This window comes from Cyprinus carpio, chromosome A5 (genome assembly GCF_018340385.1).
Source record: "Cyprinus carpio isolate SPL01 chromosome A5, ASM1834038v1, whole genome shotgun sequence".
Classification (NCBI taxonomy): domain Eukaryota; kingdom Metazoa; phylum Chordata; class Actinopteri; order Cypriniformes; family Cyprinidae; genus Cyprinus; species Cyprinus carpio.
The window spans coordinates 15,946,226-15,959,214 of NC_056576.1; the positions used below are offsets into that span (position 1 = coordinate 15,946,226).

General features: G+C 37.7%; 1 protein-coding gene across 3 annotated transcripts in view; it reads left to right on the top strand.

Moving 5' to 3' along the window:
- LOC109090112 (netrin receptor UNC5D-like) overlaps window positions 1-12,989 on the top strand; it is a 177,382-nt gene that overhangs the window by 131,216 nt on the left and 33,177 nt on the right. For all 3 annotated transcript variants that reach the window (XM_042755176.1, XM_042755171.1, XM_042755170.1), the window contains exon 5: window positions 9,654-9,834. In XM_042755176.1, the coding sequence (XP_042611110.1) occupies window positions 9,654-9,834 (181 nt within the window). The remainder of the gene's footprint in view (window positions 1-9,653; window positions 9,835-12,989) is intronic.

Here is a 12,989-nt window from a genome sequence, read left to right on the forward strand (position 1 = left end):
ACTGACCTGTTTTTATTTATACATAAAAAATAAGACAAATTCCATGCAATTGCGAATCATTCAGTAAATTCTGTTTTTATGACTGATTCCCTGATTCCATCAATGTTTTCTGCATAGCAGAAATCATATGGTCATACAAATGTAGCAAACGAATATGATAAGCTCATTATGAGAGGAAAAGGGGCATTGTTGTTTTTTTACTTAGCATTGAGTCTCTACAAATAGGTGACAACGTAGCGTTAAATCACCATTCAACAGACTCAAGCCACCACCGCACTGCCGTCTATTGGACTGCAGAAAAAGAATAACTTTTCAATCTATATAATATATATATATATATATATATATATATAGATATATATATATAAAAGATATATATATAATAAGAATTACATGGAATTACATAAATAATGATTACTTAAATTTAGGGGTAATCTATTCCCTTAAAAGGGTGTCTTGTCCTTTCGAATATTAACAGTATTGATGTCTGAGTGGTGAATTATACAGTGACATGATACTGTATCTATGCGTGGGGTGCTTCTCAGCACTTTGGTAATTACAGCTCAAACAAAAAAACACTGAAATGACCTTTTAGAAAAAGAACAAGTTTCCTGTTTTAGAGCTAAACTGTAAATGTAAATGAGTTTCCCCAGAGAGCTGCTCTGCATAGTTGGTCTAGACTGGTGTTATCATAAAAATCTTTTTAATGAGATAATGCACTCTTAGTTATGCTACTGAGGCGTAGTCTTCATTTGGAGAGAGATTTTGCTCCCAAAACTTTCTGTGAAATGTATTCACATTCCCTTTTACTGTTTTCTTTTCTTGCTATTGACTTAGAAAGCTTTAAGAGGAAAGGAAAAAGGTGACGTGACATACAGCCAAGTATGGTGACCCATACTCAAAATTCGTGCACTGCATTTAACCCATCCAAAGTGCAAACACACAGCAGTGAACACACACACACACCGTGAACACACACCCGGAGCAGTGGGCAGCCATTTATGCTGCTGTGCCCGGTGAACAGTTGGGGGTTCGGTGCCTTGCTCAAGGAGTATCTTATTTGTATAAATGGAGATTTAAATCTCTTTCTGTATGTGAGTCTCTTCATCTCAAGGTTTAGATGGACTCTTAAAATGTCTTAGGCTGTGCTCAGATTTGTCAAACACCAGCCTTTGCAGTCAAAATCCAGATATTTCATCATGAGCTCAAATCAAATTCATCCAAGGCCAAATGATCTGAGCTGATCCATATTTATAGCTCTATACCCTTGCTGCATGACAATCCAATTTTTTTTTCGTGAGGAATTTTTGGGGAAACACCTGGGACAAAGTTGATACTTCAGTTAAACAGTTTCCTTAGCTTTCTTTTGCTTTTTCCCCTAATTACTTTTAATATTCATCAGGAGTTTGTACACTCAAATAGCAATAGCTCACTTCATGTTTTCCTACCTGTTTTCCACCCCAGTCTCCTGTCCTGTTCCAGCCACCATGAAATTAACTGATGATCCTCATGATCTAACAAGCCAATTACAGGCCCCTTGGAGCTGGGTGGTATCCTGTCTCTGTGTTTAACTGAGATGAGGCTGATCTGAAAAGAATGGTAATGTGGTTGTGTGTTCAGGAGAGGAGGAAGAAAGGGACAACCCTTGTGCTTTATGCTTGTGGTTGCCTTTACTTTTCTGTGATTGACCAACACCATATATAAGTGTTTGCCTTTTTGGGGTTAATTCCTTTTGTGTGTGTGTGTGTTTTCACCTTTTTTAGGATCACCATTTGAATTCAGAGTGCGTCAAGGGATATAAAAGCTCTAGAATCGGAAAATAAACTGGAATTGTGACATTTGTAATTGAGTTTATGAGAATACAAAAACAATGAGTCTGTGCAAATAGAAAAAATTGTCTATACTTTATAATATTGCAGGTGTGATTTCTGATTTATAGTGCCAAGATTTATAGTTCAGATGTGCAGTTCATAGATGTATTGTTTATGATATCTTGATATATTGATTGGCAGTAATATATTGGCACATGAAATGCCAAGTATGTTGAATTTTTGAATTGTGTCGATACAGTACAGCTAAAGGAAAATCAGCCAGGTGTTCAATGTTCATATATTAAAGTAACATTAAATTATTAATCACCCTCTTACAAAACACACACACACACACACACACACACACACACACACACACACACACACACACACACACACACACTTAATCCTGTATGATATAAAGCTAATCTATGCTAGTAATAATTTATGTAGAGATACAGTTGGAATAAAGTCATCAATAGGAATTGCAAAATGTAATTATATTGCTCACACCATAGTATATATCATATTATTTTCAAGAGAGGAGTAAAGTAATGTATACTTGGTGTCATATAAGGGCAAGACACTGCATAGAAATTGTCTCTGTACCAAAATGTGAGGCACAAATACAAATATAATTTAAATAGGTTGAAATACCACACTGACAAGTAGGGCTTGTTGTCCAAAACATCATAAAAACGTTAAGTAGAATAGAAACTGACCTCTTACCGGGAAAAAAGGGAAAGTTAATAGTGATTTCTGTTGCATAAGTCGAGACATAGAAAAGGGTTAGTGGTCAGATCTGTGATTCCTCAGCTCTTGGATTTCTGCAGTTGAGCACTTGAGCTTAATAGCATTAGAACCACAACTCATTGTAGCATTACAGCAGTTTACTCACCCTGAGAACTTGGCAGTCCTTGAATTACTTGAAAGATTGGACCATTTTCCACAAAAGCAGACACTTTGTGTTGCCCACACTGTCCAGCTCATTGTCTGTTTTTCTCATGACTGGAGTAAGCCCTTTCTGCCAAATCCTTGCAAGGGTCCCCAAGCAAGATTCTGTTTATGTAAATAATTATTATTATTATTTTTTTTTAATCAAATATGGATCTTGTTTCACATGTGAAGAGATTATTCAATCATAGCAGATGACTTATTATTATTATTATTATTATTATTATTATTATTATTATTATTATTATTATTATTGTTATATTATTTTTGCTAGAAACCTTGCCTTGGTGAAAAATGAATATACTAAAATGTATTTGATTTCATGATAAGTATGCAAAAAATAAATTTACATATTTATGTACTTTTTTTGTAAACTAAACTGGTCTGCTAAATTGGAACAACTAATTTTGTACTAAATGTACTTTAATTGTGCAGACGTAATGCTGAAGTACAACTAAAGATATACTGAAGTATATTTGATTGTGCTAAAGTGGAATTATTCTATACTTCAGGTACACTTTAAATATCTTGCATTTAAAGACCAGTGTTATTCAAAGGTCATACAATCCTCCTCAGTAGTGGCATTAAGGGGTCATATGGTGTGATTTCAAGTTTCCCTTTCTCTTTGGAGTGTTACAAGCTGTTTGTGTATAGATAAGATCCCTAAAGTTGCAAAGACTAAAGTCTCAAACCCAAAGAGATAGTCTTTATAAAAGTGAAGACTTTTCTACGTCGCTGTTGCATAACACTGCCCAAATGTTAATGCAAAGAAAGAAGGCATAACTTTTATTCTTGCTGTAGCATTGTTGCTACTGCTGCCATGTCGTGGAGATGCTGTGTGTTTCGTTGTGAAAAATAAACTACTTTGTTTGGCCTTCCAAAAGAGGACACTACTCAAAATCAGTGGTTAAGTTGTATTTACAACACTGTTCCAGAACAATTCAACCCAAATATTCAGATGTGTGCAGCGCATTTTATGGATGACGGTTTCCTGATCCTGGGAGAGTAGCCTACAATGACAGTGTACTGACAAATAATGTTGACTCACAGCCTGTATGTACGTTTTCATATTTAAAGGATTTGCCACTGACGATTCAAACGTGAGTTTTGAGCAGTGTAGAGTAGCGCTTGTTGTTTGTTTTCTTCTCCAATCACAAATGCAGACATGGTTTTATGTTTACGCGGCGCAAAAGAACAGTAAAACAGTAAAAAGACAGTACAAGTCATTATAATCAGTAATTATGTGCCCACTGGATGCTACAAATGCCTGGCTTGTAATGGGTTTTATTGGTCTTGTCTCGTCTCTCCGGGACACGGCATTACAGTATGGTAAGGGCCGTAACACTTCCATCACACGCTTGAGGTATTCAGTCAATCACATCGCACTGGATAACTGGCCAATCAGCGTACACCTCCCTTTTCAGAACGATGAGCTATCCATCTATCAGAGCTGTTAGTAATTAATTAGTAATTACCGTGCTGAAATATGAAGCAGTTTCAACAGCCTTTTCTCCACCATACACACACTTTAAAGGTAAAACTTGCAAAACTGATCCAAACATTTTCTGATACCTTGTTTTACTGAGTTTAAAATGTTTTTAAGTTGCTCTGACCTCCTGTCCCACTTTCATGGGTGACAGACGAATAGCCCCTGTGTTTGCAATAACAGCAAGGTCTTCACTTCGACTGATCTCTTCCTGTCAACAGAACCTTAATCAGGCAGGATTGAGGCACTAATGAAATCATGGTATCCTCTTGAGACTGTGGAAACTCCTCCTGCCACTGTTAACCATGCTGTAATTGAAACAAATGTGCCAATTAGACCATTCATTTCTCACATCGTCTGCCACATATTTACCGAGCTAATTTGTATTTGTCCCCTACCTTTCCTCCTCTTACTCCCTCTCTACTTCTATCATGCCCCCCCCCCTTTTCATTCTCTCTTTCTCCCTTTCCTCTTCATGTCTGTGCTTCACCTTTTCAAAGGCTAAAGGGAAGTGGTGCGCAAGAATGCAGAGCATGGCAAATGTCTCAACAGAGAGGTCTGCTTTCACTGTGTGCTAATTGCCTATTTCAACTCCGAAGTTTCCCTGAAAACTTGAGTAAATACATTAGAGGGCAAGTGTGCGTTTCACCTCCATACACAAGTAGTATTACTCCCTGCTGGAAAAAAAGCTTAAACTGGGTGATTTGTTGATCTTAAACTTGTCCAGTAAGCTAGCAAAAATATATTTACATTTACATTTACATTTAATCATTTAGCAGACGCTTTTATCCAAAGCGACTTACAAATGAGAACAGTAGAAACAATCAGATCAACGAGAACAACAACGGTATACAAGTGCTATGACAAGTCTCAGTTAGTGTAGTACAGAACACGTAGCCAGGGTTTTTTTTTTTTTTTTTTTTTTTTTTTTTTTTTTTGGGAATATGATAGAAAAGAAAAAAGGTAAGTACTAGTATTAGTTGGTTAAGTGCAGGCGAAAAAGATGAGTCTTTAGATGTTTTTTGAAAATGAGTAAAGACTCTGATGTTCGAATTGAGATCGGGAGGTCATTCCACCAGCTGGGAGCAGTCCAGGAAAAAGTCCGTGAGAGTGATTTTGAACCTCTTTGGGATGGCAACACAAGGCGTCGTTCACTTGCAGAGCGCAAACTTCTGGAGGGTGCATAAGATTGAACTAGTGAGTTTAGGTAAGTTGGCGCCGTGCCAGTGGTCGTTTTGTAGGCAAGCATCAGTACCTTGAATTTGATGCGAGCGGCTACTGGTAGCCGGTGTAACCTGATGAGGAGAGGAGTAACATGGGCTGTTTTTGGCTCATTGAAGACAACCCTCGCTGCTGCATTCTGGATCAGTTGTAGAGGCTTGATAGTACATGCAGGAAGGCCCGCCAGGAGAGCATTGCAATAGTCCAGTCTGGAGAGAACAAGAGCTTGGACAAGAAGTTGGGTGGATTGCTCTGACAGGAAGGGTCTAATCTTCCTAATGTTGAATAAGGCAAATCTACAGGAGCGGGTCGTTGTAGCAATATGGTCTGTGAAGCTTAACTGATGATCCATCACAACTCCTAGGTTTCTGGCTGTCCTGGAAGGAGTTATGGTTGACGAACCCAGCTGTATAGAGAAGTTGTGATGAAACGATGGGTTAGCTGGAACCACCAGCAGTTCAGTCTTAGTAAGGTTGAGCTGAAGGTGATGGTCATTCATCCAGCTAGAAATGTCACTCAGACAGGCTGAAATGCGAGCAACTACCGTCGGGTCATCTGGTTGGAATGAGAAGTAGATGAGAGTGTCATCAGCGTAGCAGTGATAGGAAAAGCCATGCTTCTGAATGACAGATCCTAATGACGTCATGTAGATGGAGAAGAGAAGCGGTCCAAGTACTGACCCTTGAGGAACCCCAGTAGCAAGTTGTTGTGACTTAGAAACTTCACCCCTCCAAGACACCATGAAGGATCTATCAGACAGGTAGGAGTTAAGCCACTGGAGTGCGGTTCCAGAGATGCCCATCTTTCTGAGGGTGGACAGGAGAATCTGGTGATTAACAGTGTCAAAAGCAGCAGACAGGTCCAGCAAAATGAGTACTGAGGATTTTGAAGCTGCTCTTGCCAGTCGCAGGGCTTCAGTAACCGAGAGCAGGGCAGTCTCAGTTGAGTGGCCACTTTTGAAGCCAGATTGATTGCTGTCCAGGAGGTTGTTCTGTACAAGAAACATAGAGAGCTGGTTGAACACAGCTCGTTCGAGTGTCTTTGCAATGAATGGAAGAAGGGATACCGGTCTGTAGTTTTCTAGAAGTGCTGGATTTAGAGATGGTTTCTTCAGCAGTGGGCTTACCCGAGCCTGCTTAAATGCTGAGGGAAATGTTCCAGAGTGAAGAGAGGAGTTGATAATGTGAGTAAGTGAAGGTATGACTGAAGAAGAAATCGCTTGAAGGAGGTGAGTGGGGATCGGATCCAGAGGGCAAGTAGTAGGATGACTGGACAGGATAAGTTTGGAAACGTCCGTCTCTGAGAGTGGAGAGAAGGAGGAGAACGAGTGAGCATTAGTCGTTGTGAAGTCGTTGTGAAATATATGAGGCTAATAAGGCTGGCCAGGTCGGGAGACCAGCTGTTTTTTTTTTTTTTAAATACTGTAGCAACAGTAAATTTTACAGATTGAAACATTTACAGTAAAAAAACATAATTCATTAACTGAAATGACAGTATAAAAAATACTAAAATCTGTTTATTTTTCTCTCTTTCTTATATAATGACAACCACCTGAAAAATACAGGCGATTAAGAGAAAGTCAAATAGTAAATTAAAGCTTATCACAAGTAGATTTTCTCATGCTGAAGTAAATACTAAAATATGGAAGTAAAATACACAGCCTCCCCAAAATCTTAAGGTGAAAATGGGAGGAGGAATATTTAATGTTAATAAAATTCACAATTCATTTCAGTTCATGTCTCGCAATGTGTATTGTTTGTAATTTCACAGCTTTAATACCTGTTATAACATGTTACTGAAGTTGGAAAGCACCGCTTTTCTATCGCGAATGTGTCGAATCTGCTGATGTAATTACAAATGCTAGGTGATAGAGAAGGGTAGGGGAGGCTGGGGGAGAGATGAGCTCTCGTGCCTCAGTTGGTAAAAAAACATTTGCCAATCAGCATCGAGTGTTCACTTTCAGTGCTGAGGACTGTTGAGAAAAGAAACCTCGCAAAGGAGGCTAGCCTCCCTTCTAGTATCAACCAATCATCATAGAGAGGTAAATTACATGCTATTAGTTTGAACTTCTCACGCTGCGCTGATAATGTACCAAGTACTTATGATGAGTAGCGATATTGAATATTTGATCGCCAAAAGATTTACCAAGCTGTCATTCAAACAGTATATATTAAAAAAAAATGTAAAAAAAGGGAAAACATGCCTAAGCTGGATATAGGCTACAGCAGTGGGCTTAATTAAATAGCACAACAGACAGCTCTCTTTTAACACAGACTTTTAAGAAGGGATGGATGTTTGCTTCAAGTGATAGGCCAGGTAAGTGATATTATATTATCTTGTTGTATGTGTGTCTTTTTCTTTACGTTTTCTGAATAAAAGCAACCAAAAAGCAATTTTAAAGTGGTTAAGCAAATAATAATAATAATAATCGTCAGGATTCCCAGACCAATACAATTAGTGTACCTGCCACGAGCCGCCACTGATGACAACTAACAGTTAACAAATATATACAGATCTCATGCCTTTTTGAGGGGTGCTTAAGAAAACTGACAAACATTAAATCCAGAGAACTGCATGCTTTCATTACCTATATAACTCAGACTAGAAAACCTGTCAAAATTAGAGTCCCACCTTAGTAAAGGAGATCTCATACATATTTAAACTTATAAAAAATATAAAAATGTATACAAAAACAAATTAAAAGATTAATCAATATGTATTTAATTTATACAGTGAAATGTTATTTTACATTTGTTTAGTTTATTTCAGTACCTGAAAACTGTTAAACATACCTAAAAAGCACTGTTTATTTAATATGTATCTTTGTTCTGTGGTATTTATGTAGGCTTGCTGAATGTTAAATGGATCCAATCCATGTTCATTAGAAATTATTTGATGATGCAGCAATAAAACTGCTAGTTAAATTTAATGCAGGTGTTCTTGAAATTTGATGATTTAAAACATTATCAAAATACTATCTATTTTGATGCCAAAATTTCAAATAAGAGAGGAAGTGACAAATATCGGAATCGGCCAATAAGTGTTTGTTAAAAATTGGTATTAGTATCGGCCCCAAAAAATCCTATTGGTGCATCCCTAAAACATTTAACAGTATTTTGATGTAAAATTACATGAAATGTTTGATTAGGTCTATTAGTTTTTCACTGTATAGAGTAAGGGAAACATTAATAACTTTTTACCTTAGCATTTTTAGTCTTTTACCATTAAATTTAGAATCATTTTTTAGCATTTACCTTTTGACTTTAGACTTCGCTGACTGTATTTTTACAGCTTTATAGTATAATTATGTATCTGAGTTAGTCATATGGTTCACAAAATAATTAAAGCATTTTATGAGATATGAACATAAGGGCTAATGTGATTCTGAGAAATAATCTGTGAACAGAGCAAAGTTTAAAGTGCTGTGATAAAAGTAGATGAAGAGAGGGCAAAGAGGGCATCACTGCAGCTACTGCTCAGCATAAATATGATCATAATTTCATATTTTAGTAACCATGTTCTGTTGCACTAACCAAATCAGATTTTGTTTTTGTTCTTGTTTTTCTTCCATGGCAATGAAGTAATGAATTACAAATAACAACGTTTACTGTAATTGAGTACATGAGTTGTACTTCAAGTTTTTCGAAAAGGGTGTACTTTGACTTGTGTATGTTTTAATGGTACTTTTACCATGCCATTTTCCTTCCATCTGTGTTTGTTACGTTCCTGTCAGTGTTGCCAGATCTCACTAGAAAAATAAGCATCGGGTCTGACAAACAGGCTAAAAATAAACAACTGTTTTCATTGTTGTGTGGGACAGGAACTATTTCTTCTGTAAATAAGCACAGTGTGCAGTCTAGTGTCAGAGGCAAAAAGTCATTATTATTTGAAATCCTATTTTAAACTATGCCTTCAACAACTCAGTCCTGGAGGGCCAGTGTCCTGCAGAGTTTAGCTCCAACTTGCCTCAACACACCTGCCGGGAAGTTTCTAGCATGCCTAGTAAGAGCTTGATTAGCTGGTTCAGGTGTGTTTGATTAGGGTTGGAGCTAAACTCTGCAGGACACCGGCCCTCCAGGACCGAGTTTGGGCACCCATGGTTAATACTGTTCTAATTGAGTGTATTGCTATCTCTTTTGCTATTTACAGTTTTGGTAAATAAATGCTTTTCTTTTTGTCAGGTGGAGTGGTTGAAAAATGAAGAATTGGTTAGCTCCCTTGGAGATGATAACATTGACACTCGTGCTGACCACAATCTGATCATCAATGAAGCCAGGCTCTCTGACTCTGGCAACTACACCTGCCTCGCCAGTAATGTTGTCGCAAAAAGACGCAGTGCTACAGCTACTGTAGTTGTGTTTGGTAAGATGACACTGATATGCTTCATTGACTTGTTGTGCTGTCTCCTCATCTTTGCTAAAAATACTACTAAACAGCTCTCTGTTTGCATCAGGGCTGTGAAGTCATTAATTATCACATTTTACCTGCTAACTCATTAAGTTCAATACCTCTTAATGATAATTTTCACTTTTCGTGTGAACTATTATTTACTCGCCCTCATGACTTTAATCTGTAATTTTGTTTCGTTTTTTTTGTCAATACAAAGAAAAAGTCAGTGGGGTTCAATGTTTTTTGGATCTCATCAGCTTTAAATATGGACAAAAACAGTTGAAACATTGTTTCAGCAAAAGAAAAAAAAAACATCTGTTTGGGATGATGTGTGTAAATGAAAACTGGATAATCATTTTTGAGTGAACTTTTCCTTTAAGCTCAGTTATACTGTATATGATTGACACTTAAATTACAGAAGAATTTAAAGCTATAATATTTTCACCTAAACAAACTTTAGCTTACTTTACGAGGTTTGCTGAGATATATGTAGACTACAAAACAATTCAAACTAGTGAAGACCGCTACCAGTGACTACCACTATCCAGGGGCGTGTCCACATTAAAAATTAGTTTTGCCACCACAAAGCAGAGTATTTGATTGAAGTGCAGTGAGAGTGGAGCGATGAGAGGAGCAGCAGCATGATTTTGAATGAATCAAGGATTTTTTGAAAGTCGGTACTTTCCCTTTAAGGAGTTCCTTTCTTTCTGTTCTCTGGTTGGGCTGTCTCCATTGTATTTTCGGTGGCCCACCTGTAATATCATCAAAGTTGATAACTCTCTGAGGACAATTCCCTTTGACTAGTTGCCCGGGTTGAGCGAGATGTCCCTCATGAGAGTATGTGAATATTGAAGCAGGGTTCCTTACTCCACTGTTCAGTCTGCATGTACAGGTTCCTTGGATTGAGCTCTCATAAAGTCAACCTATTTGGGATTTTATTTGTAAAGATGTACCGGTTGAGGCTGGTTTCCTATGATAAGATCTCCCTGATAAGATAAGAGTCGAAATCTTTTTCCCTACCTAATATTTCTGGTAGCAGGGTTGGGCTGCCTCCCCGCTTTCTAGGACTTTGAATTAGGCAGTCTGCCTGAGGTTCCTTTTTATATGCTAGGCTGCCTTCCCTGATTTCAAGGTATTCTCAAGCATGTGGTCCCCCACAATCGCACATGCTTTTGGCTGTCTCCCCTGAGTTAGGGTTTTAAGTAGGTAAACCCATTGTCTTTATGAACATAGCAGTTAGAGGACAGTTGTGTTCCCAACTTGGCTGCATGGGATGTCCCTCCTTATATTAGTATTGGTGTAATCTCGGGTTAAACATGTAACCATGGTTCCCCGAGAGGGAACGAGAAACTGGTCTCCTTGCCATGCCTAGGGCCTGCCTGTGTCACCTCTCCTTCAGATAAAGAATTTGATGACGTGCATTACAGGCTCCCTCTTATACTTCCGGGCACTCTGCTAATGACGCCACAGGATGAGCGGGCCAATGGGTTTGGATTGTTTTCACAAGTGCTTCAGACACTGGTCATGCTAATGGAATTTCCCAAAGTGTCCCCTAGGGGACGCAGTGTCTCGTTCCCTGTCGGGGAACCATGGATACATGTGTAACCAGAGATGTTTTCAACCAGGTGGCAGAAATCATCCCCTTAATATGGCAGATTTTCCATTAATTATCTGCAAGAATAAAAATAAATAATCTTCTTTAAAGTGAATTTTACATATAATGTTCCAATTCTGTGTAAATGTATAAAACAGTATGCATAATTTTGAGAAAACAAATACCATAAATCCCTCCAGAACTGTTTAACTAAAATGTGAGCAATATATAGCCATCAGAAGTTAAAGGGGTGTTGTACAACACTTGGTTTTTGCTGTGGTATGTAAAATTAGTGAAGGGGTGGTCGCATCTTTGTCACTTTTTTCACCCCTGACTGACTGATTGAAAAAAATTTCTGTGAGAGTGTGGAGGGAAACATACTGGAGAGAAACTGGAGGGAAACATAATCGTAATTGGCGACATGAAACATTCATTATTGGATTAGGAACAAATATTTGTAAATATCAAAATTTTATCAAATCATTCATATTAAATCTCAAAATGGTCGAATACCTATTGGCTCAAGCTACAGCTTGCTAACACACTTAGCTAATATAAGCTTTCTAATAGCTAACTTGTCCTATCATTTTAGTAATTATCTGCACCCCTGCTTCCCTCTAACATTCCTAAAGCTAAGGCTATGTGCTGTGCTTAATATTACCTAAGTTAATGGTTGAAGCTATCTAAACGGTGTTTTGATCTTTGATGGGTAGATTAAATGATACTGTTACCTGGTGATTAGATGTCAGGGTATTTCATGTTGGGCCATTCAGTAGGATCATTTCTCCAACAAAAGGAAGGAAATTTAGAATTTAGTTTCTCAATATATCTCCTCTCAAGTTCACATAGGGTGGTGAAATAATCCTTTGACATGGTTAAAAGTAATGAATGTTTCATGTCACCGATTACGTTTCCCTCCAGTGGGTGTAGTTCTCTGAGTAATATGATATGTTGTGCTTTACTTTTGTGCCCTTAAACGCTCGTTTTTTTGGGGCCGACAGCTTATAAAAACATAGTTCTGGGGTTTTTAAGCTTGTTTGCTTTACACCTTGTCACATAGCAGCTTGTAGACATTGTTCTGTTTTTTGTTAAAAGTATTTGTTTTAGGTCAGAATGTATTGCTTCCCGCAATACAAAGTCAATGGAGAGGGTGGGATTGCCCACGGTGTGGGCGTGGCTTAAATGTGCTCTGTATCTATAAAATCCTGGACACGCCCCTACCACTGAAAGGGCTGATAAGAGAATCAGATGATTCACCTTGTCAAAGCCAGCAAAAAACATTAAAGGACAATCTTAAGAGGAAATGTAACCATGGTTAAGATTTCTATAAAACTGTATTTGTTTTAAAAACAATAAACACAGGTAAAAACTATACACACACACAAAGACACTGCCATAGTTTGAATATAAATTAATTATTTTCTCTTACTCCCCCAATAAATTTTAAACAATATACATTCATAATATTGTAATATTAAATATGAATATACCACATTTCTGCCAAAATACCATGGTTATTACAATAAGTGTTACT